The following is a 26,195-nucleotide window of genomic DNA, read 5'->3' on the forward strand; positions in this document are numbered from 1 at the left end:
ACCGGACGGATGGACAAGGCTAGATCCTCAGGAGCTTTGCCCCTAAAACAAGTGTTATTGTGTGACAGTCAGGAAAATATGCATGCCCTGAAGCTCCTGCTACTGTTGATTTCATCAGCACGGCAGGCTTCTTCGAACTCCAACGTTGCCATGGATGACCCTGGGTTGATGCTCGCCTTGATGACCACCACCCGGACTGTGCTCGCAATCATGTCGCAGTCTCTCGCTACGCTGATGGCAGTCCACAAGTTGTCACCTGCAACGCATCATCACAATTAACAATAGCTTATAGTAAGGGACAGAAATGTTTATACATGGCACAGCTTATACGTAGCTTACACATAGCATTATCGAAGGTAGGACGCTCGTGCTGGAGTGAAACAACTGAATTCCTGCTATTCTTATCCAGTCAGTGAATACATGTTGGCATTGGGAAAGGGTTTTCTCCGTAAGCATGCATGTATAGAGAAGGGACATGCCGAATTTGGGACTGTCGTTTCGCTATACTATGAATTGCTGACAGGGACAAAGTTGATCAGCCAAAAATCAGCTCTGCCTTCTTGACAAGCATTTTTGCTTCGTAAGCTCCTTTGCCATACTGGCTCGTATAGTCTCGGCTTCATTTCCGAGTGGAATTGGGATGTAAAAAAATTTGAATATAGTAATGCAATTTGATGCATTATCGGCATGGTCGTCCAAACTACTGTTCAGGCTAATAGCGCTTCTATGTCTATTCTAATGCTAGTGCTTACCAGTGACCATGAGACAACGGATGCAAGCGTTGTGGAGAGTGTGAATCACCGGGGTTGACTCTAGCTTGAGCATGTTTTGCATGATGAGGAATCCAAGGAATGTCAGGTTGCATTCCACCTGGTCTCTGTAATAAAGCCACTTAGAGATCTAAAATCGACTAAGTCACACATGGTGGTGGGCTTGGTGGTGGCAAGCCATGTAGGTTTGCCACCACCAAGATTTAGTAAGCAATATACATATAATGGACTAATAAAATTACTGCATATTGGGAAGATCGAACTACTATAGGGGGCGCTTTATTGAGCTTGTTGTCCCCACAGCCCGGTGTTTACTAACACAGCATAACAAAGAAATTGAACCTCGCCTAGCACAGTGTGGGCACGAGCGTTTCGCTCTGACCGGTGCTTCGGTCGCACAAGGGGCGGCCTTCAAATCGTCATCTTCGATTTCTCGGATCAAAAACAAACAATAAAATATGGTTTGTTGTCCCCTCAGCTGAAGCATAGTCCTATAGGCGTGACTGTTCAATCTCCTCCCCAAGAGCAATTCTTGCACGACAACAGTCAAAGGAAACTTTACCCTTTTAAGGTTGAGTTTCCTTTCAAGAATTTCCTCATATCTTGTGGTTTTCTTTTATAGGAAAATGCTACTACCCCTTTTAAAGTTTGTCCCTGTCGCTAAAATGTTTTGTTTAACTACAGTGTGTCACCGGGAAAAGTTTGTGTTTTTCACCACAAAAATAAACTGTGCATCGGCGAATGCTCAGTCTCCACCCAAATATAGCACTAGCAGTCTGGACTAGACGTTACAGCTTCAGAGCTAACTGTTATCTTACCGTAAAATCCCGAAAGATGCCTCACCCCCAAAAGGTAACCTGCCCCCTATGTTTGGCTTGATTTGCTACTTTTTTTGAAACACTGAAAGATAGCCCACTCCTAGTAATCAGAGTGCTGGAATCAATGATGACCTCGGCGTAAATGCGTCTAGTTAGCTATGGCGGGATATAAGCGAACATTGCTGACTGGGAAGCACAGTCATTTTTGCTTCATTGCCTCTCGTTGCAATCAGTCTGACAGGGACACATGATCGAAAAATATAATTTTTTCAACTTTCCTTGATTGCACATTGAAAGTTATCCCACTCCCTATTTTCACCAAACTTTCTCTCGATTTAGGTGGGCTATCTCTCAGTATATTACGGTATAGTCAAAAGTTACGTGATTTTTCTGAAAATCTTAATGGGAAAATGGGGCCTGTTCCCTTTTGTAGCCGACGCCAATCAGCTCCACATATTCGCGGGCTTTGTCAGCCACCAGTTCTCACTGAAACTTTCCAAAGATTGCTTGCAACTTGTAATGGGCAGCTCTCAAGTTTTAACTTATGGCCCAGACCGCTAGTGCTATATTTGAGTGAATACAGAATTTGGCAAGGTATGGTTTAATTTTGTGGTGAAAAAAAAAACTTTTTTTTTTTGGGGGGTGTTTTGTAATAGTATTTTACTGCAGAATTAGGATATCCGGTTTCAATCAGCACTATATTTTTGTGTGAACATTTCGTTATGTTGGAGCCGTGGCTGATGGATAGGTGGGCACATGTTTTAAAAATCTTTTGACACTTTTCGCAATATTTTTCTGACATTGCATTCTTTTCATTTTGTGGTGGCAGTAATTTGGCAGATATGACGCTTGTATCACGTGCAAGTTTGTTGCTATCCTCGATAAACATTTTTTTTTGTGTGTGACCAACTTCTAGTTTGTGGTTTAGAAAATAGAACAGATAAGTAGCTTTTAATTTTATGAACTTTCGAAAATATTTTGGTATATAATGTTTATGGCACTTTTCAAAAATATATTCATTTGGTGAGTCAGTCTTTCAAAATGTCGGGGACAATGAAAAGTCAAATGAAAATCTTATATTTCAGTCATAGATAACAATTTATTTGTCAGCATGAAAAAGCTCCCATTTCATGCGATGCTTTCCTGCATCATAAGGTGTCACGTTACACTACTTCAGTCTTGATGCAGGAAGTTTGGAGATTTAGCTGAATCATCCTTTTTCTGCCCGGAAAAACAGAAAAAAAAAGGAAAACTGTCCAACAACAATATTTCTCGATTGAGACACCTTACTGCTGTGTTGTGGCAAAAGGAATTTGGGAAGAGACAAAGGTCCCATCTTATACATTTCCCCGGACATCACAATAAGCCCCTTTCTCAAAGGTCTCCGACAGGTGCATTCTAAGCGAGGTATGGGCGATGAAAGTGCCACAACAGGCACGTAGCCAGGCTTTTGATAACCGGGGGGGGGGGGGGGGGGGGGGGGGGCTTATGACAAAATGCTGTATGAGGGGAAGAGGGGAGAGGAGGCCCCAGCAAAATGGAAGATTTGGCCGGGGGGGGGGGGGGGGGGGGGAGGAGAGGAGGAGCGGCTGGGGGGAGGGTCCAGGCCCCATGCCCCCCACCCCTGAATATGTGCCTGTGCCACAACAAAGGGTCGGACATGAAGCCAAGATAGCGCACTTGCCTCCCAACTCGCTGCACATGGTGCCATGTGAGCTTTTTCTCGAGCGGACGGTATGCAAGGGCCATGACACGGAAGCCTTGCAGAGTGTACCCTCGAAGCACGTCGAAGTAGTTCTCGGGTACTGCGAAGCAAAATGGGGAAGTCGTCGATTAGGAAGAGCAGCACCAAAACGGAAAAGGAGAGTGTGAAACAAATTATGAACGACAAAGGAGTGGGCTGTAAATGTCAACGTTGGGATGTAAACAGGCTAAATTAAATTATAGTATTTAACAAAAATTTTAGATGTAATTCAAAATCACTGGAATTAAACATGCAGTTACTCCTAGTAATTGAATCTTGTTTAAAAATTGATACCATAAGCATATGATGCTTGAAGTGCTGAGCATAAAATGTAGGTTTTACAATGACAGATGTCGTGAATTTATTAACTTTCTAGTTAATAAATTTAGAGGAAAATTCATTCTTTCTATTGGCCTCGAGATCGACCTAGAGGTGGCGTTACGGTCGCGCTATCATCATCATCAAAGCGGGGATAGGAGAACGGCCGCCCCATAGGCTCTCCACGTTCGCGCGCGAGACGGCGTAGATTCTTGCGTTTATTTTGTCGCATACTATCGCTGGGAAAACAATTCTAGCGGAAAAAGATGCAGAACTGTTCGGTGCTTCAGTGAAGATCGAATCGGTGTTACCAGCGTGCGGCCCAAATTTATATAATCGCTTCTGTGGGCGCGTCGCCTGCTCTAGGCAGACGTTGGAAAGCATGGATCACCACGACTAATGCCTGTCTCCGGCTGAACTGGAATATTTATGTTAAATATTTGTTTCTTTTAAAATGAATGTATCGGTTCATCAACGTGGGAATAAAAAAAAAAATTCCAACCCAGATAACATAATACTGGTACTGTGAAATCGCAGTTTCTATGCTTTTTTTAACGTCTACCTTTTGCAGTAATATAAATATTTAGAATGAAGATAAGTTAGCGCTGTATTGGAAATTACCATGCTATTGAGTTCCTCTGCCCTTTTACTGTGCCATAGTGTGGGTAACTGTTTTGGAGTCTGAACAAATCTACTGCGTTGCAATGAGGAGAGAGTGTCTCTTGTTAAAATCTGCAAACTGCACGGTTAGCAGGACAACTGAAGCAAGTGAAACAAACTGTTCTAATATATATGCCGTGACTGTAATAAACGAGTGTAACCGAGCAACGCAGCAATGTTCCTATTATTAAATGCTTTTCTCGGTAGTGTGGGTTCACCCGCTTCGATTTTCTTGATCAGGGCCGCGGATGTCAAGAGGCTTATACTATACATTTCTGGCTAAATAATCTTGCATTCAAACACGGTAGACTATGCAACCCAAACAAACGACGCGCATTACGACACAGACAGAATCGGCCGCAGTGATACTCTTTTACTGATGAGGGCTAGCGACCTTCACGAGACTTTTCGATCACCCTCCGCCCTCACCTGACGTATATCGGGACTGGGCAGTTCAACGATTAACTTTCAGATTATTCGAGTAATGCTTTAATTGCAATTTTTTTGCCGGTCAATTGGAGTCTTGCGCTGGAAAAAGTCAACAAGGACTAAAATATGCCTGCTGTAATATTTTTGACGTCTTTACTTCTTTTGTGACACCGGCTTGCACGGTAAACCACTTCAGCGTGGTTTGCCGTTTATCGTTTCGCCGAGGGTGATTATGCTGTTTGAATAATAACTTAAAAAATACTTCATTTTAAAAGGCTTCCCGTGTTCATATTTATGTAGGACTCACAACGTGAAGTTTAGAATGGGAATACAATATGCCATTTATGACATAGTAAAACCAGTAAAACAATGTGTAGTTTTAACGTCTTTCACGCAATATGACCGGGGCAAAATCAACGTACGGATTTATTGATTGATTAGTCCATGGAAGGATAGCGATCAGTCGGGTTAATTTTCTAATAAAACCACGGACCCACTGAACATTCAATGCTTTATGAAAGCCGCGGTTTGTGCGAGATAATAAAAATACGTGGGACCAGCGATTGTATAAAAAACAACACACTAAGATTATGGAAGCTTCTGACTTAATAATAATCGCTTTGCTGAATTTCTACGCATGGCAAACGATACAACACAACCTTTAGTAAGAAGAAACGGCAACAAAAACATAAAACATTTAATCAGGAATGTCAAGCTCAGCCTAAATCGGGCTTGCGTCGTCGAGATCCGTGCTTCTGAGCGCGCGCCCGTAGCAGACGACGCACGGCGGTATCCCCACATTGGCGCGTTTCCAATTTCGGCCGCATGGTGGCGGCACGGTTCGATCTCGAGGCGAATATAGAAAATAGACCTTTTTCACAAGGGCACCACCATCTTGAAGTGTCGTCACTTCCAGTGTAAGTGGAAACATTGCTTTGCCGTCGCCACGCCAACTGAAGACAGTCAGGATATAAGCGTAACCGTCGCACATTCTCGTTTTGCCTCCCCTCTGTTTTCTAACTATTTACAGGTTGAAATGTTTTATTCTTTTTTCGTATACGCCTATTACGTGGCTGGGGGCGAGAGTACACAGAAAAGGTCTATAGTCTCCTACAAAACTCCCTGCTCCCCGTGATTGCTTGTGTCCTCCAGCATTTGCTCTGCTGGAAGGAGTGGAGGGCTTTGTGGGAGGAGCTTGTGCTGCTTTTCTTACCCTGCAACAGGCTACAATATGTTATTAGACATGTCAAATATTGAAAGCCGTTTAATGTTGATTCCAATAAAAGCACATTTGATCCTTCTTTAAAGCGCAACTCGGGTCAATATTTCTCAATTTGGGATTATGACTGTTTTCAGCTAAAGCAGTGCCCCTGAATTACAAGGTACAATTTTTTTTTAAATATTGTGTGTAGTTTTATAGATATCGCGGGTCTAAGTTTTATAGCGGCCGTCTAAGGCAAAACTGAAACTATCTGCTACAGGGATGGCAACACTGATCAGTCATACGGCCGCGACGTGACATCCCAAGGGTGCTGTGGTATGCGGTACAACCAATCAACTGCAGCTCCACCTTGCGTTATGTCAAGTGTTCTTTGACTAAAAGCTAACCGCTTGCCGTCTGCTTGCCGCCCGCTAAAGAGCAGCTGGTCACATCTTTAAAATCAGTTTTTGGTGGAGTCCACGACTTCACTTTGACGTAATATTTCAGCTGTGATCATATTTCGTGTCACTAAAGCCATAGCAGTCATTTATTTTGGTTCCGTTTTCGACCAGAGTTGCCCTTTAAGACTAAAATATCTAAAATAATTCTAAGATTTTGGTGTGTTTTTTCTTGACTAAAGCTTGTTACAAAAAAGCAACATAATCTGTCGATTGTGCTCCTTTCGCAATTGTAGGGCACTGTGGCCACGTAAAGCCACTGTGGCTGATATAGTGAAAAACAGCGCAAAAAAAAACGGGACACAAAGTAGAAGATGAACACCGGACACACTGAAACTTCCACCCGCACACTTTGGCACGTGCAAGTGCATGCTCTTCTTTTTCTTTTGACAGAGATAAATGTGAATAAAGAGAAAAAAGAAAAAGAAAATTTGAAAAAAAAAAAAAAGAATGAAAAGAAAGAAAAATCTACAGCGGCACAAGAAAACCCTAGGCCCAAATGATGCGTTTGAACCACGATTAGGACCATATCGGGACATTGGGAAATGTGTAAAGCTGTGGTAGGGTCTACTTGGGACAGACCAGTCGTTGTTTGAAGGATAGACTGCGTGAGCACGCGGCTTCACTCGTCAGTGGCCACGGTTCACATTTACCTATACACTGCAGGGAGTGCAGGCGTTCCCTTGCGTTGGACACCACCCAGGTGGTGGGACGCAAGAGAGGCAAGCAGGAGAGATCATGGAAGCAGTGCATATACTTGCCTGTGGACCAGATCACTGCTTCAGTGTCGCGTCAGTACATCTGAGGAACAAGGAACTACAATTTCTCAATTGTGTCCGTCCTTAGTATAGTGTCACACGCGATCTGTAAAGGTAAAAAATGTGTCCTGAATGTGGTGCGAATGTGGTGTGAATGCAGCACATGAGCTTAATATTTTCTCGTGCCAATGACAAAACAAAACAAATTTTTTTTTTTTTTTTTGCACATTTTTGGACGTTTTAATATGGTCCTAATTGTGGTGCAAACACACCATTCAGACCAAGGGTTTTCTTGTGCCGCTGTAGATTTTTCTTCTCACATTCTTTTTTTCAAATTTTCCTTTTCTTTTTTTCTCTTTATTTAAATTTATCTCTGTCGAAAGAAGAAGAGCATGTACTTGAGCGTGCCACTGTGCGCGCAAGGAAGTTCCGGTAAACCTTCGGTTGTAGTCAGCGTATGTCCTGTGTCCGTCTTTGACTTTGTGTCTTGTCTTTTTTGCGCTGTTTTTCACTATATCGTTCAACCAACCAGCCCAGCAATCCACCCTGTTTCAGTCCATTATGGCTGTCCTGTGGGTCTCACTTTCCTGCAAGGCAGCAGCACGTGGTTAGAGTTGCACTGATTTCAAGTTACCTAGCAGTTATTATTCCATGTTTCCATCGGGGCGAGTGCAGTTGGAAAGTATTCTGATACCCTAGAGTTATAGTGCCTGCTTTTCAAGGCCAGTGCAACACTAGTAAATGTTCCAGCACAAACTTAATAGTTCATGCATGCTTCAAGCTCGTTCAACTCCAGATAATGTTCAAAAGTATATATAATTGTTGAAGCATGCAATGGAAATGACAACTGGAACAGTCATTTCTGTCTTTCTAAAGTTGTTGGGGACTACAATAAACAATCAACAAGTGCAGGATTTTCTCCAGTCTTCCGCTCTGGTCAACAGTAGCAGTTTTGGAAAACATTGATAAAAATGTGGAACAACTTTTCCAACTGTAGCACATTGATGCAAATCAGTATATAATGCTTTCTGGATTGCAGTGCAGGGTAACCTGTCACGAAGCCACCGAGGCATTGCATTACAAGCCTCAAGCCGTTCTTCACCTACTTTGCCCGCCTGTCATGAAATGCCCTAAAACAACGTTACAGCATGCATCACTATGGCACTATACTCTGTTCGCCCCTAAGCCGACATAACAGTGAACGCCACATGTTCGTTGGGCCAGTCATACGTTTCTTTTTCGCCGTGTCACCACACTGTTGCCCCCTACCCACACGCGGAGAGTAAGGCTAGGTGATGAAAGAGAGGTGGTTGCATCAGAATTAATTGGGGGGCTAGTTGGTTGAACATCTAGACGGTGGTATTGAAAGCGCAAAAGACTGAGAAGAGAAGGAGGGGACAGGACAGAGCGCTCTGTCCTGTCCCCTCCTTCTCTTCTCAGTCTTTTGCGCTTTCAAAACCACCGTCGAAAGGTGGTTGGTTGGTCGAGCGAGCACTGCATTGCCAGCTTAGGGTGAACAAAGTATGATGAGGTCGCACTGGCTTCGTTTTAGAAATGGGAGTGTTGAGTGCTGTCCAAAAGATGTGGGCCATGCAGCTAGGAAAGATGTGCACACCTGTTGTCGGGTCGCAGAGGGAGTGTATCATCTCGGGGGCCCCCTTGGCATAGAGGTCCATGTAGCGTCTGCCCAGAGTGCGGCACACGACGCTCATCCTCTGCAGCGTCGAGGTGAAGGGGAACTGCCGCACGATGCCAACCTCGTAGGGAACCTGCAGCAGGAACATAGTGGTACCATAAAGGCAATCGTGGAAAATATGGGGACGGGTGCTTGGCCTGAGAGCAGAAAAGCAGAAGGGGCATATCGAAGGGTAGGCCTCCGTTTGATCTGACAATATGGCATAGGGGCATTAAAGTGGCACTCTTGTCAGGCCAGCTACGCGCCGGTGCTCTTGCATCAAGCTATACCATTTTGCACCGCTTTGCACCAGCTTTTCGTGGAGTTAGCCGACGTAAAGGAGAACCTCGGTTAACTCGGTGGGCCCGGACGTTTGCTGGGATGGGCTCTTTGGTATGTCCTTTGCCCATATATTTTAGCGTTTCAAGAGTAGGTGGTCACTTATTGCGATATGGGCACATGACTGGTATTTTGTGGTATTGTGCCACCCCTGGGCAGCATCTGAGCTGCACAAGTGGTGTTGCTGGCAGTGCCGCTTATTTGTATACTGTTCAGCCCAATCATTTTGTATGCCGCAACAATGTGGATAACCTCTTTTTCCAGGACTATGTTAAAATGTGGTTGTTTGAATGTAACGAATCACTGGAATGCAACCATTATGCCCTTGTCCCACTAGAGCGACAGACAGAGACAAAAGACAGCGACAAGCCTCAAATCCATGCAGCATGCTTGCGATGGTACCTTTGGCAGGCGTTTAGTCGTTCGGTGCTCGTGAAGTAAGCACGAGCGATGGCAAGCCTGATAAAGCCACCCTCCCGTGCACAATTCTCGTGTTTGAGCATAGTCTCCTTTATTCTACAGAACCTCTCAAATCGCGAAAGACTCTGGTTTGAGGCTTGTCGTTGTCTTTCGTTTCTGTATGTCGCTCTGGTGGGACACGGGCATTAGAAACCTTGAAAGACACTCGGACATAAAAAAGCGTACGCAGGAGTGAAATTGCCTCCAATGATGAGTATATTTTAGGGTCTGTGATACAACGATTATGTATGAAATAAATGACAAAAAGTGATCCTGCATATACAAACCAGGGTGTGTTATATGTAGGGTTTCATGTTTTCGGATAAATCCGAAAAACTCTGAAAAACACCTGCCAGTAGAATTTCGGTCAATTCGGATTTACGAATTTTTATGTGCCACTGCTACCCCCCGCCAAAATATAAAAAAAAAACAGTAAAACTTTTTTTTTCTTTTTTTTACAATTTGAGCAGTGCAGGGTCAATGGTCCTGGGAAAATGCCACCACAGTTATCTTTCAAATCTCGGACCGTTGTCAAAAGGGGTCTTACCACTTGTCTCGTCAAGGTTGATTCAAGGCAAGAGGTCATCGTATCATTCAGGTCACGACAAAAGCCACTCTTTTTGGTTTGCAGTTTGGGTCATGCGACTTGTGATTTAGAGCAAGGAGAGGCTATGCTTTTGTAAAAGTGTATGGACCATAGAGATTATATAAAATAGGAAAAAGAGGCAGTTGAAACTTCTCTATTACATCCTTAACCACTCCACCTCGTACGGCCGCGGGCTAGATTGATGGAATAGGATGGGATGACTACGAGCTTCCTAGCGACCATCTCCGGGAGTTCATTGATTTTAAGGCATAGACGTTTATCGAAGCAACACCTGTGTGCGTCTTTTGTCGTGGGACAAAGTAGTATTGCTAATGGCAGTGGCACCAACGCCAAATTCAAGTGCAAGACTTTTAATTGGTACAAGTGCTTTTTATTTTTTATTTGGCTTACATTTACGTCCGGTTATTATTTATATATTTATTTTTAATAAGAAACACTGCAAAATTAAACTCCAAATTTTGGAGAATTGGGAATCAAACAAATTTTAAATTAGAATCTTCAGCAAACAATAAACTCCGAAAAACACCCTCTAATTTTGACAAAAAATAAACTCCGAAAACACGGAACCCTAGTTATGTGTTACAACCTTTCTTGGCCCTTCTAATATCAACAAAGCTGGGAATGAATGCACTGATACAGGCCAATGGGCTTCTTCTACTGAAGTTTGCTGATTAACCTTGATGAGAGAATGCCTTCTGGAGATACTACTATAGTCATTGGCTTTGGTAGAAAAGATGTTATTAGTCTTGAATGGAGAGAAGCTGAGATGCTAAAGGCATATAGCTTGATAGCAATGGCGTGGTTATAAAAGGAGAGTTTTAATAGTCATAACTTGTTTTAGAGCACCATGGGCTCAACACGCTGCATGTAAACAACAGCTGGTCAACAACTGATATTTTTTTTAATTGCTAGATATGCACGGATATGTAAACATTTAGAAGATTGATAGGAACTTACTATTACTTCAAGACATAAACACATAACAGCCTTTAAGAATATCAAACTTTTCTTTTATGTTTGTGTCAGCATTGAGCTCTAGGAAAAGAATGCACGAATAAGTGTACTATCGGAGAAAAATGAAATATTTTTCATGAAATAGAGGAGGGCGTGCCTTTCGGTACAGGCTGCGCCGCCTAGAGGTGAGCCTAGGGGTGAGGGCGTGTGGCTTACTCCGATATGTACATACTCCCCTCGCTTGGCGCTTTCCGAGCTTCGACACTGTGTCTCTTGGTGCGCTTAAAGCTATCATCGCTATCGTTGCTCGCTCGACGCGTGCGGTGCGAGGAAGCTCACTGCTAGTAGTAGCTTGCGTGCATGCTGGCTGAGTGCGCGCGCAAGCAGCGAGTTTTTTTGCGCGGCATGCGTCGAGCAAGCAACGATAGCGTGGATAGCTTTCAGCGCACCAAGAGGCGCAGTGCCGAAGCTTGGAAAGTGCCGAGCGAGGGGGTGTATACACATCGGAGTAGGTCACACACCCTTGCCCCTAGGCTTACTTCCAGGCGGCGCAGCCTGTACCGAGAGCAACGCGCTCCTCTGTTTGCACTTCATTTTTTCCCGATAGTACATGTCTATATTTGTCTCTATTTGTTTTGCTTTTTCATTTCTGACATGTTCAAATTTTAATCTGAAGGGCCATATTAGCTCCACTGAGTATGCTTCCTACAAGACTAGGGTGTACTGCAGCAAAGCAGCCCCTCCGACGATGGTTTCGCGAGCACGGCATAATCGTGTGTAAAAAAAACAAAAAAAACCCCCACTTTTAAAGATTTTTTTGCAGATACAATTTTAAAAAAGTTAATTGTGGTGATTTACTAATGTTACAGTTCAGAAGTTATTTTTTTAGTCAGCAAGCGTTGCACCGTAGCACTTCATGCACCTTTATAAAAACTGGCAGTGTCAGCCGTAGCACTTCATGCACCTTTATAAAAACTGGCAGTGTCAAACGTTTTATTTCACTTTCTTACATATGCACACACATCATTAAGTCCTATCCACATCTCGATTAAGTCACATATTATCGATAATGCGTGTTACACATTATCATGCATTAGACACAAGAAAGTATATGATCGTCGAAAATAGTGAACATGCCTCCTCTATCTCCACGTCTTCGGAGTCACCGGGTCTCGTTGTCACATCAGTGGCTTGAGCCGCAGGCCCTCGGCCAACGGGCTCTGTGAGTAGCTGTCAAGATTCACATTTTTTACAAATGTCGATTTTCAATATCACATCGAATACCTTTTTAATAATTCAGACGAGAGTGAAAATCACTTATGCATTACCTACAAAGTGAGCTCATTTTAAGCACGTTAGTCAAATGAAAGCTCGCACTGCTAAACATTTTTAATCACTTTCTTTGAAAGAAAATTTCACTGCTTGTTTGTAGCTAGAGTCACTGACAGCCAAAGAACTGCAGGGTATGGCTAGTTCTAAGCATCCGATTATCGCTTGGCAGCCAATGAGACTGCGGCATTAGCCAACAAGAACGACGAATCACAAAGAAGGAAGCCTCTAGATTAACAAGTGAGGTGCTGTGTTTCCTAAGCCATGAGTGACTGTAGGAGTAGGCCAGTTGCACTTACCCAGGAGAAAACATTTAACTCAATAGAAAACTGGTGCAGTCACACAAGATGGGGAAAAAGCGAGTGAGAGGGATGTGAGGGAAAGGAGGCTTCCACCGTGCACCTGAGGGGGAATGAAGACGAGAGGAGTCTGGTGCAGGAATGCAAGGCGGGCCTTCCGTGCAGGAGGGGGCTTCACAACGGTTGGGGTGAGGACGTCGTAGCGGTTCGAGGCCGCACCGGGCTCCTCAATGTCCTTGGGGTTGGGGGTGGGGCCGGTAGGGAGGAAAAATGGGATAGGTCAGGTATCGCAATTCCTCGTCCAATCCCAAGTAAAAATTGGTCTAGCTGGAGCTTAATTATGAAACGGGTTCCGGCTGAAAATGATCATTAATCTATTGAAATGAATCTAGCTGGGACCAGTTTCATAATTCAGCACCAGGCGAACAAATTTTTATGCAAGAAGTGACCTTGCAAGACCGTGAGCTTGTCGAATCCTGGGAAACGCAATTATTGGTGAGCAAAGCGACGCTTTTTTTACTGAGACAAATGCTTTACTGAATATTTAAACCACGTTTTTTTCTGTGAAAAAAGGTAATTCCATTATAGCAGTTATAGAGAGGCTGTCTTCACTTGCTGTAACAGGTTATGCCTTTATTGCACGTGACCTCATCAGCAGTAGGGGTTTTGAAAACCTACTGGGGCCCTAGACGTATCAGAAACAAAGTTGGGGCCGAAACGTATGGAGCGCCGATTGGACTTTCGCGACAATGACGCTGCGCTTTTGTTGCAAATGTCTCATCGGTGCGCTTTGCAAACTTTCAGTTCCAACTTCTGTGCTTGACGGATCTACAGCCCCTGAAGTTTTGCACTATATGATGCCATAATATTTGGACTAATGTATTTAAAAAGTTATTGACAACCATGGCACTAGATGCACCATGTTGAGGTGTGTAAGACAATAAATAAGCACCTCATTTATTCATTTCAGACATATGCAAGATTAGAGCAACTATGTGGATTGCCCTTATTTTATCCATGTTGCTTCAAGCAACAAACTCTGGGTAGTGCTGAAGCCCACCAACTTGTGCCCGAGGTTTGTGTTGAAAACCAGATGGCCATTCCACTTACCCACTTGGTTGCCCGAAACATGCTGAGGTCAACAGGATCGCCAACTAGTTTCCCGTCGACCGTAGTTAGTGTGTGGCATGTTGCCATGGAGACAAGCAAAGGGCTTCGTGCAGGCAGCTGGGTCGGATCTCCTACAGGTGCCATGAAGCTGAAGCGGAACATGGTGTATGTTAAGAATGGCTTTTAGCATGGTACATGTTATCAATGTGAAACATTTTTTGGCTAGGTGTTTGGCATTTTGTGAAGCGCAAAAGTGAAGCCTGGATGAAAGCGTGGCTGCGAGGCTCAACGCAGATTGGTAGGCAGTAAAAAAGTGTTTGTGCCGGGCGGATATCGAACCTGGACCACTTAGACTATTAAGCGAGTATCTTTCCAGCATGTCACGACACAGTGCCGCGAGTTGAGATTCTATTTGGCGGAAAGCCCTGCGGGGCATCTGTTCTATGTCCGGTGGATGGCAACTCGACACCCTGTCACAAATTTTTAAAACCCGGGTCGGCGCCGGTATCTCCATTGCAGGGATTGCTATTGAGTGTACATGCCACGCTTTATTCCAGTCGCTAAACTAACCGATGAAGAGTGCCAAGAGTGTAGACTCCACACGTTTCATGTGCAACACAATTGCCCAGCAATTTGTTATGCACTTTTTTGTGTTGATAATATAAGTTGGATTCAAACATACTAGTTTGGACAGCTTTTGCTTATGTTTGAAAGACTATGGGCTGTCTGGAAAGAAAACTTCTGCCATTGATTGGTAACAGAAAACGTTTTGTATTGCACCAACTATCAGCTACCTATATAATAGTATGTACAGAACAAATAAATAATGCAACCAGGAAAAAAGTTGAAGTACATAAAGAAAGCAGCTAAAAAGCCTTTTTGTCACATCTATCCCACGTTGTTCACATATTTCCATTAATACTATTGACAGGAACAAAGTGTGGTTGTTCAGTAAAATATGTTTTTAATAAAACGTTGCAAATAAAGCAAATACGTAGCAATTCCTATAGAAATTGAGCAAGGCAGGTATCTCTGATAGTGAGTAGTAGCTGCTTTTCCCTAGATTTTTTTTACAAATGCACACTTATCTCCTAATCATAACATTGTGAGCTACTCATCAGGTTTACACATTTGACTCCTTGAATGTTTTAACCTATCCAGAACACTTTTAATAAAAGGCTGACCGTGTAATCGGCTCCGACTATCCTGGCAACATTTCGGGGAGCCAACTCACATTAACTTAACTATGTTTATGCTCAAGGCATATTTATTAGTAGCTTTGAATTTAAGATTGTAACCTACAATCGATTGTGAACCGGCAGTATCCCCCAAAGGTCTAGTCCTTCCTCAGTCAGAGTTCCTGTCTGTAAAATAAAAAAGTTCCTTTAATTAGCAAAATACTTTTAACTAGCTGTCCAAATTAACGGTAAGTTCACAAAGTTAAAAACGGTTAATTTCAATCAATGCCATTTGCATTAAAGGGTGAATCTTTGGGAATACCGAAAAGCTTACACTGAGAAGTACTACGGTAGTAATTTTATTTGTAGACAGTAGAAATTATAGATCAGTAGTTTAAATTACATTCAGATGGCATAAGAACTTTGTGCTGTTCATGTCTGAAGAAGAAGAATGATGCATAGCTGTTCTTTTGGTTTTATGCAAGGGGATAAAACCCTTGTACTGTACAAATTTGAAATTATTTAAATTTTTTTATTTAGATTTATATGGTCTAGGCATTCTTTGAAAATGCTTGTACCCTTTTCAAACCTGTAACTTCAATGCCAACATATCAGTGAAAAACGCAGATTTGGAATTGCATTAACATTATGTTAAAAATTGGAACACAGCACCTTAGAATTTTAGTGGCTTACAAGGATCGTAAGATTTAGATGAGCACCACTTTGTGAGGCACTTATTTAGCACACAAGCATACATTTCTTACAGTATTTATAAACTGAGTCACGAAAGGTAGACAGATTTAGAATCACCAAAGTCACCTTACCTTGTCAAAGCAGACAAGCTTCAGTTTTCCACCGACATTGATTCGGTGAGGGCTGATGCAGAAGATGTTTGCACGCTTGAGGCGGTTCTGAGCATATACAGTTGCCACGGTCATTGCTGCCGGGAGGGCAGGGGGAACGGCTATGGTTACAATATCCAAGGCACGAATTATAGTTTCCCTGAGGCTCACCTGAAAACAAAAGTACAGAGGTAGAATCTGAGGATGCCAACTGGAAGGCCAAATCAAATAGCAAAGGAAAGCTAAAAAACTGAGGTTATCTGCAGATGTTTATACAATGCAATGTTTGTTAGTGGACAGTGCATAAACACAAATTTGCACGCGGCTTGTTCATACCAAAACTAACAGGCATCAGGATTGATATCATGATTTATGACCCTGTCAAGTCCATCACTCCATGCATTTTTAGCTGCAATGATTGCATTTTCCAGATTGAATAAACAATGAAATTGATATTAATGCAAAGTTGCAGGCGAGGTGGACAGAATAAACGATGGGAGAAGGAGAACAAGAGGGACAAAGGATAAATACAAACCTCCAAACATAAATTTTATTTAAAACATATGTGCCCCTACATCAGTCAACAGAACATATGCTTGAAATAGCACACATGAAATGCCAGTGAAACATGCAGGGCTGTTGCTAACATCCAGGTCATGAGAAATTGAACGGCAGAGATTGCCATTAAATTAAGTTCAGGTAATCCTCTGGAGAATATAGAAAAAAAAAGGCGAGACAACTCACGTGTCTCTTGATATAGAGGTAGAGTGTGAACACCATGCCCACGCTGGCCACGGCAAAGAGCAGGAGGACAAACATGATGGCATCCTTGTAGAACTTGAAGCACATGGTCTGAGGGAACAGGATGGACCGCACCAGGGATCCCTTGGCTGTTGAAAAGCCTGCAAAATATCTCTGTTCAATTTTGCAACTTATCTGGTGACACCATGGAATACTTCCACAACACATCACATAGATCAGCGGAACAAAGTACCTATGCAGAAAACAGGAGGCAGAAAACTTTATCTCCAAATTGCTTTAATGTACAGAATGCATTGGTATCTATTGAGGAATTGCTTAAAATTTGTTTAGAAGACATTAATACATCAATTTGGGAAATCAAGAACAACATATTGTTTATAAATTTTCACCACCCTTCTCTACAACATTACCATGGACTATGGAAAGTATTGAAATGTGGTAACCATAGAACGAGACACCGGGCATTAACCTTAGCCGCACAGAGGCAGAGCATTGGGCTGCAGACCGAGAGGTTCCAGGTTTGATTCCTAGTGGGAGATGCGTATACATTGGCTTAATTCCGAGTGAGAGCTTGTGCACATTGTCGACCAAACCACTTTGCTGATGCTTCGCCATGGGGTGTGCGCGGCCACACAGACGGATGGAGCGACAGATGGACAAATTTCTGGAAGCAGGGAATTTCATTATAAAGCATGTTATGCTTTAATGTATTTGTAGATTTTTTTTACTTTTGTTTTCTTCACACACACACACACACCATTCCGCAAACTTGGAAAATGAAGTTCCTTCTTTTTCCTGTTATTTTCAATTTTATATTTTCCAGATGTAGCATTGAGTGATGTAAACATGTCTGATGCCTGACCTGTGCGGATCACCACTGCTGTCACCCTGCTACTGCCATAGTAACGAGTCTGGATGACTTGGGTGCCGCTGAACAGCACGTGCCTCCTGTGCAGTTCCGGTGAAAACTCTTCGTTATAAGGCAAAAGGGGAGTCTTTACATCAGGAATGCTTTCACCTGAGAAAAAGAAAGAGTACAGCAATGTCAGTTTAAGTGGGCGCAAATATTCTACCAAGTGTTAACCAAGCCCTGTGCTACACTACCGAGGCAATGGAAGGCCTGTGACATCAAAATGACAGGTACTCTGCTTGCACTCGTGAAAAGATTAAAAAAAGTATGGAATAAAGGATAGGCTTCGTTTGAACATGGCAAATATAGCAGGTGTATAGACTTTCAGACTTTCAAAATTTTCTAAAAATAGGGTGGCTGGAAAAAGAAAAAGCTTTTCGGGAACAAACTGGCAGACATCAGGGATTACGAAAGAAAAAAAATACTAATTAGCTAACCAAACAAAATTTACTCATAAAAATAATAATTAGTAAATTTTAATTTAATTAGATAGCTAATTAGTGTGTTTATTAAAATCCCTGACATCTGCCATGGCTTGATTAGTGATTTTTGTCAATTACTTACCTACTGATGCTTCTTTTGCCATTCCCGACGCCTGCTGTGGCAGGCAGTTCGTTCTCAAAAGTAATAATCATATTTTTTTTCACAACAATCTTATTTTCAGAAATTTCTAGTGTTGTGCAAGTATTCTAATTTTCTAATAGTAGTTTCAACTAACACGCTATTTGCTTCGAGATGAACTGCAATATTTCTATTTTTCTAAATGTTAATCGCGGCAGGTTAGCCCCGTTGAGCGCGCGTTCCGGTGCATGAATGCTGAGTAAGAAGCGCATCCAATGGGGCGAAAATGCTGCAGTCAACAATTTTTTAAGTACAAATATTGCAGCAGCGTGCTCAGGAAAGCACTTTCAAAGTGGGATATTACATGCGCGTGTCTGGTGTATTTAAAAAGAACCGAAATCTTTCTAAATGTAACATCTACAATGCAATCAAATTATAAAAATTAAACAAGCTATTACGCATGACTATATGTTAGGCCGAGATGCCCTGAAAACCTGCGTTAAATATTCATGACTAAAAAAAAGATATTAGTATATAGCACAAATATTTATAAATCTTCCCGATTAGGTATAGTTGGGTATCTATTTGGACAAGGTTCACCTTGTCCTAAGAGTGATTAAAAAACTTTAGTGCCACCTTTTTATTCCTTGTCACTACCGTAGTTAAAAAAATCTTTCTGAAGTATTAGTTCTTTTCCCTTTGTATGGATTTACTTTGGCTGCATTATTGGCGACGAGATGTTTTGGTGGCGCCACCTCGTGGCCACTCTCCTGTGACGGAGCGGGTAGGATGTGAACAGACAACTCGCTATGTAATAAATTAGAAACGGCTTATTTATTAAATAGGCGTGTATGATGTTTTTGTGAGTGACCTTTCTAATAAATAACCGTGCCTCGAAGCTGCTTATTATATAAAAAAAAAGAACTTTAAAATGTTCAAAACAAGCTTGGAGCTTCACATTACGGCTTGTGCAGCGTGCGTCAGGGCTATTCACAGCCCATCTGATTTTTGTTTTTTTGGATCTGTGGACGCTCCTCTAGAGAACGGTTTCGCATTCACTTGAGTAAATGACGTGCTGCCATCTTACCTTCGCACGCGTGCACAGTTGTGTTGTAAAGTGCCGCACACTTGTTTTTACCAATATTGAGCTTGCCGATACCAGTGCTTCTATCCAAGTGGGACTCGACAGTTGCTGACGAGAAAATGCTCGTCAGAAACTGACGCCTAGCTCCTCTCTCATCGAATATGCGGTAAAGTTTGTCACATTGTGACTTCTGCTTGAAAAAAAATTGTTAGACACTTTTAAATTGTTGGCCATGGCCCAGCAAATTCAAGCAATTGATTAATTTCATCTATCTAATTTTTACTTAAAGTGTCTACGAGTTTAAAATCGCTCATTGCGAAGCACATCAGGCATTATGCGCAATTCTTTAGGTATTGAAATGGTAGTAATTCATAGCAGGTGTTCATCTCATTTTTTGGGATGTCACCGACTTACTAGATTTAACAGAAATAGAATGTAGGGGACCTCGCACGTTTCGCGCCGACCTGGTGAATAAGCACGGATATAATTGAAACGACTTTGGAAGCCAGCCACCACTTCTTCCTGCAGTTGTTTTGAGAAAATGTTTGTTTACTTGTTTACAAAATTTAAGACGGAACCAACTTGGAACTACAAAATATAAGTATAGTTCTGGGTTTTCGGTTTTTATTTTTTAAGAATTCGGCATACTTTTTTCAGTGTTTATTTTAAGATTCAGTTTTCATTTTTTTTGTGTGTATATTTATGCCCACAAAAGTTTAACAGTTTTTTTCGGTGAATGTGAAAGAAACACCATCGGACACTGCATCAGATAATCCTTGTAACTCTGATATTTGTGATCCCTCAAGGAATAATGGCAAAAATACATTGAAAAAAAAAACAAAAAAACAAAAAAAAAACATTGACACTTTAATTACAAATGTGTGCAACTGTAAAAAAAACACAGAAGTATAAACAAGTCAGTGCCAAAAAAACATGGAACTTCACCTTCTGTATATCAGGATTACGTAATCTTATTATGTACTTTGCCAGGTTCTCCTTGTTGATCCACGCTCATTCCTTCCTGTTAATGACCCTGAGCTTCGAGAATGCCTTCTCAAAGTTAAATCTGGACACTGACACGCTGAGGAGACGAAGCGCTGCCTGATCCAAAATCGGTCAATCAACCGAATGTGACAACCAAAAGAGACACGGTGCGACGTTTTGAAGCACAACATATTTCCTGTAGTCACTAAACTCTGGCTGCAGATCTTGCATGAAGATAAAAACTTTATACTAGCCCACACCCAAACTTTTTTTTTTTAGGACCAGGAACTTGACACATTATGCCCGATCACAGAAAGGACACAGATATCCCGAGAAGGACAACCTAAGACCTCTTTTGTTGCACGTGAACCTTGGAAGAGGGCCAATTACGAAGAGGTCACATAATGTCAAACCTTGCAATGCCCTCTCTCCCCTCGCCCTCCCCCACCTTCCCCCCACCCATCTCGACGGTGCCCTAAAATACTGACCACTATCTGTTCAAATAGAATTTTAGGGGATGGATTCGGCTCACTTTTATCGGTTTTTATTGGTTTTAACCGAAAACGCTCAACCTAAAAACTGACCTTTTTCGGTTAAAACCGAATTTCCGAAAATGGATTCGGCGCACTTTTATCGGTTTAAACCGAAAACACATAACCCCAAATATAAGAGACCAGCACTCAAAGAACACATTGGAGCGAACAGGATGCACGGAGTCGCCTTCACTGAAGTGTTTACTACACATGCAAGAGGCTCTCGAATTTCGCTTTCCTATTTTCAATTTGATGAGACATTCTTTCCGACTTCTATTTTGGTTGAATCATAATAAAAAAATACACCCTATTCACCGTGGCAAACGTGGTAGTGGGAAAAAAGCGCTGAATATTCTATCTGGGGTAGAGAACAGACCACCATCCGAGTGCTTCGACACCTCGGCGTCAAAAGTGTTTGTCAACACGACTGCACGCGCCACGTTTTTCAAGCTTCGGTAAAATGTCCCACTACAAATATCACTTCACGGAATAAACACAACACGTGAAACGGGCTTTGCTGTCACAAACAATGATGATGATGGTTGGATAAGCGCCCCCTGTAGTTTGCGCACGCCGCCAATACTGTCACGAGTTAACGAGTTATATGGCCTATATAATTTATTACGTTTTAATTAGGTCATGACAGTATGTTTTTGTAGTGTCACCTTCCACGGGGATGCTCGATAAGCTGCCCAGCTAAAGGCGGCTGGCTCACACCAGGCTCACACATTTGCGACTGCTTACGACTCTTGAGATCTCTTACGACAAGAGCTACAGAACGGTGCCCTCTATCAAATAGCCGTGGAATGCTTGCAATTTCCCTACGATACCTTTTTTTTTTTTGCACATAATTCTTTTATTTTTTGCTCGAAATACTTTTGTCAACATTATAAACCAGATACTGCAAAACTCTTTTCGCTCTGGTGAAATGCAGCTCCAGGGCCACTTCATAGATTGTGCCACTGGTGTGTCCTCTCACCGCTAAAAGATCAGGGGATGTTGTAACACAAACACAAATATGTTACAAAAAGGAAAAAAAAAAAAAAACAGCAACATTGTTCATTTTTAGTGAATCGTCCCTACCTGTAAGCATGCTTTCGTTCACCAGGCAGTTGCCCGCTGTGAGCACGGCGTCGCAGGACATGATGCAGCCGGACGGCGGCACGCAAATGAGATCACCGGGAACCAGGCAGCACGAGGGAACCTCCTCCATTTCTGTGGTCCGGTAATTAAACGGACACTAAATTACGCTCGCCGCCGGGAAGGAAACAGCAGCATTTCTCTTCCAGCACATGCTCGTTGCCTTCCGCTGCGCTCTGGCCGCGAGTGGTGCAAGCTCGATGCTCACAAACGCCGAAATGTTATCGAAGCTAAGAAGCTCGCGCTGGAGGAGGGACTTACCCAAGGACCTCCTTGCCGTTCTAACCCGTCAGTGAGTATTGTATACAGAAAACAAAATATTAAATTGGACAAAGTTAATACCTACAATAGCTTTTTTTTTAATTAAATGGATATTAGTTGAGTTAACGTTGAATTTGTCAGTTGGCATGCACCTAAATAATAACAGTGCCCTTATAAGGAGGACAAGGGGAAAACATGCAAAGAAAACACCCACGCACATTAAAGGACACATGCAAAGGAAAAAAACATTTTTTTTAAACAGCTTAGATGGAAAAAGGATATCATAAAACGATTTTACAACCAAGAAAAAAAATTTTTAGAGCTATATTGACGGCGCTATACAAATTTGTAGTTAAAGCCGGCAGGCGCCGCGAAAAAGTGGCCCTTGTTTATCACGTGACGCTCCCATATTTGTCACATAGTGCTTGCGCTCTTTTGGAAGCTTCCTATGGCCTCTAAAAGTAACTTATTCATCTTTGTTTGATGTATAAAAAAAAAAACTAAGGTGAATAAGTAACTTTTAGAGCCCAAAAGAAACTCCTGAAAGAGCGCAAGCAGACGTGATAGACCTGTGCGCCGGTCAGACGAACTTGTGCGGCGGCGGCGACGGTGGCGCGGAGAAATGCGTTGAAGCGGTGTTCGCACAACGCTCAGCGTGCGGCAACGATGCAGCGCAGCGGCGCACGGACCTACCACGTGACCAGCGGTGGCTCCCGCGAGCACCAACTACAAATTCGTGTAGTGCCGTAAATATAGGTCTAAAAATGTTTTTCTTCGTTGTAAAATCGGTTTATGACATCCTTTTTCCATCTAAGCTGTCTGAAAAAAAATGTTTTTTTCTTTTGCATGTGTCCTTGAACAGAAATCCACATTTTCCTCTGATATAAACTTACAGCTCAATTTTGTGATAAAGGATTTTTTTATTAAAAATTCCTTGATTTAAATTGCAGTCAATTTTTAATATTCATACTCAATCTGCAGTCGATTTTTAATATTAATTTCAACCCGCAGTCAAAATCTTATATTTGCACATCGTTATTAAGATGCTTAATTAGAACATTTAAAGTTATAAGCCACATATATAATAAGAATAAAACGGTTTATGGTTTTGATAAGAACCAAAAAAATATGGTTTATAAACATGTTTTGACATCTGGACCAAGGTATGCATTTAAGATGTAATGTAGAGAACTTTAAACCATGGGAACATTTGAAAATGCACCCACCGTGTTCTGATCGAATGACGAGCACTGTTCCTGCATTGGCATGGGAAACAATGCTTTTCAAAAGCTTCCTTTGCTGAAAAACCAGATGGAAAAGTTCACTTTAAACAAACTTTTTACCCAAAATTGGTGCTCCCATTTCTTTGTACAGTCCTGGTGTTTTGTAATACATCTCTATGATTTGGAGAAATTGCGAAATGAACAGGATACCCTGTATTGTGAGTGCTATAAACTATTCCTGTGCGAATAGTGGATTTTGAGTTCAAAGCGAATTTGAAGCGAATAGTGGCTTTGGCCAAATATTTTCGATTCAAACATAGAATAGTTTTTCCACGCCTTTCACTACCATTGCATAATGCTTAGATGAAAACCCAGCTAAACTCGTGAAGGTTGTTCCACTTGTTAATTTATAAGCTAAGTTTAATCTATTTCTATTTATGAACTGTGACCTCAGAAGGTCTGATGTCTTGGGATGGCAAGTAAATGACATATTTGGCATAAAATGAACCCTAGAGAGATGGCCAACTGTGCTCAATTAAGTGAATTTACAAATCTTGCTATATAAAATGTTCTTTCTTTAATCTCGAGTTAAAAAAGAAAGAATCGTGCATGATGAACGCAGGATGTAAGGGCATCTCTGCCTAACATACTCTTGCATAAGTTACAGTCAGTTTAATTTTGAAACTTTTACCACCAATGTAGATATACACATTCACAAAGTTTGCATTTATTTTCAAATACTACAGCCGGCATGCGTGCACTATACCGCTTTGAATTTATGCTTTTCTTCCAAGCACGCAATTGCAATATTCATACTTTTCCAAGTGTTTATCGCGGCGGGTTACCCCGTTGAGTGCGCTTCTTCCCGAGCACCAATCTGATGCAGAGAAGCAACACCCGTGGAGCTCTTTCTGCGGGTTGCTTCTCCACAGTGCGCCGGTGCTCGGTTAGAAGCACACTCAACGGGGCTAACCCGCCGCAATTAACACTTCGAAAAAAAGCGAATAGTGCAGTTCTTCTCGAAGCGAATATCGAAGAGCATATTTAAAACCACTATTCGAAATTTCGAATATTTGCACAACCCTACTATAAACCAAACTTAATACAGTGCTATGCCATAGACTTAGCTTATGACCTATTAGCAAGCATACACTGCAACAATAACCTCTATTTAGCCATTGTATTTGACAAAAAGAAATCTGTAACTGCAGAATTCAATATGTTGGAGGTGAGGCTGTATTAAACATTCCTGACAACCAGTGGCGTCACTAAAGAGGGGGGGGGGGGGGGGGGGGACTGCTCCAGGTGCAGCGCTCAGGGGGGTGCAGCTGGGCAGTGAAAAGGGGGGGGGGGGGGGGGGCGTCTCACAGGCGGGCCACGAGAGGGGGGGGGGGGGTCATGGCAGGCCACCGCCCCGGGCCCCACTGACCCTAATGACACCACTGCTGCCAAACCACCTCAATTAGTATCAATTAAGGACCTCATTGAAAATTCTAGCAGTGGTCTTGTTTTCTGAATTTGAAGTTTGCTAAGTGAACCATAAAATGTCTTAACGTTGCTTATGCAGTAAAATGAATGAGGAAAGGCAACACCTTATTATTGTGCACCAAAAACATTATATGAAAGTGTGATTACATGGTATGTTGTACATAACAAACATTAAAAGCATAGATCAGTCTTTAACAAGAATTATATGATTCGTTAATTCTTGAATGACAAACTGTGACACTAACATTTGTCTTACTTTTTCGCTTCAGTCTCTTTAAACCATTGCATAATTTTAATGAATTTTATTAGCATCCTATATTTTAACTGTCAGCACCATAATGCATACTAGTGCAGTAAAGCTATGCTATAGCTCGAATCATCTCTGCACAACAGCTGCAAACATTGCAACCTGTCATCTCCACTGCTGCTGCTGCTGGTTTAATTTTTGTTTATACATTTTATCAGAGATGGAGTTTCACACCACAGTTTCACGTAAAACTGACCAGTCGAATACACATTGAAATGTTCAAGCTTGCAGGGTCCAACTGCCAATTTTGCTGGTTTATTATATGCCACAATGAACATATTTGTAACAGGTTATATAAAAAAGTGCCACCTCACACAGATTTTTCCCTCAGAAGGTGTGCAACCTTTAGAATGCCCTCAATTTCAATCCCTACGTTGCACAAGTTCGCTTACCCTTTTCGTCTCATAGAGCGACACTCCAATGGAAACGACGGATATGATGAGAATGCAGGTAGCATAGTAGTAGTAAATGTCCAGAATCCATAGGGTGATGCTTCCAATTTGGAATATGTAAAATGGATTGATTACCTGAAATGTTTGGTGGAATGATTGCAACTGTCTGCGGTACATCATACTCCAAAAAGTGTATACAATACAAAAGCCGGCTACCTCTTCAAGAAGTAGGCTCAGATAAGATTTCACCTCCACATCAATTGAGTTAAGTCCATAGATGCGAGACCTGAAACATAAAACCAGCAGTGGAAATGTGTTCAATGCAAACTTTCAAACACACATGGTGATATAACCTAACCTATCTCACAAAAAAAGTCTAGATTTTTTACATATATACAGAAAAATGTCAATAACTGCAACTACCTGTCAATTGTACTGCAATCTAAAAAACGGACATGTGAAATAGTTAAGATTGACTATACTACTATGTGTTTCTCAGTTATGCAGCTTTTCTCAATAGAGTATGACTGTGTATGACTATGCATTAATGCCAATCTAAACATACCAGGTTCAACTAACAAAATTGAAAGCAGTCTTTTTGG

General features: G+C 42.0%; 1 protein-coding gene across 4 annotated transcripts in view; it reads right to left on the reverse strand.

The window, feature by feature from the left end:
* The window catches only part of LOC8029176 (polyamine-transporting ATPase 13A3), a 99,330-nt gene that overhangs the window by 17,265 nt on the left and 55,870 nt on the right, over window positions 1-26,195 (reverse strand). For 3 of the 4 annotated variants that reach the window (XM_040215561.3, XM_040215560.3, XM_040215562.3), the window contains 15 exons: window positions 25,810-25,879; window positions 25,594-25,728; window positions 23,410-23,482; window positions 21,866-21,997; window positions 17,573-17,728; window positions 16,693-16,850; window positions 15,931-16,119; window positions 15,231-15,292; window positions 13,929-14,076; window positions 12,922-13,053; window positions 12,328-12,420; window positions 8,772-8,925; window positions 3,273-3,393; window positions 753-877; window positions 87-256 (listed from right to left, as the gene is read on the reverse strand). In XM_040215561.3, coding sequence (XP_040071495.1) covers window positions 87-256; window positions 753-877; window positions 3,273-3,393; window positions 8,772-8,925; window positions 12,328-12,420; window positions 12,922-13,053; window positions 13,929-14,076; window positions 15,231-15,292; window positions 15,931-16,119; window positions 16,693-16,850; window positions 17,573-17,728; window positions 21,866-21,997; window positions 23,410-23,482; window positions 25,594-25,728; window positions 25,810-25,879 — 1,918 coding nt within the window. The other variant, XM_040215563.2, reaches the window with a different exon arrangement.

Source organism: Ixodes scapularis, unplaced genomic scaffold (assembly GCF_016920785.2).
Source record: "Ixodes scapularis isolate PalLabHiFi unplaced genomic scaffold, ASM1692078v2 PGA_scaffold1__304_contigs__length_218370807, whole genome shotgun sequence".
NCBI classification, from domain to species: Eukaryota; Metazoa; Arthropoda; class Arachnida; order Ixodida; family Ixodidae; genus Ixodes; species Ixodes scapularis.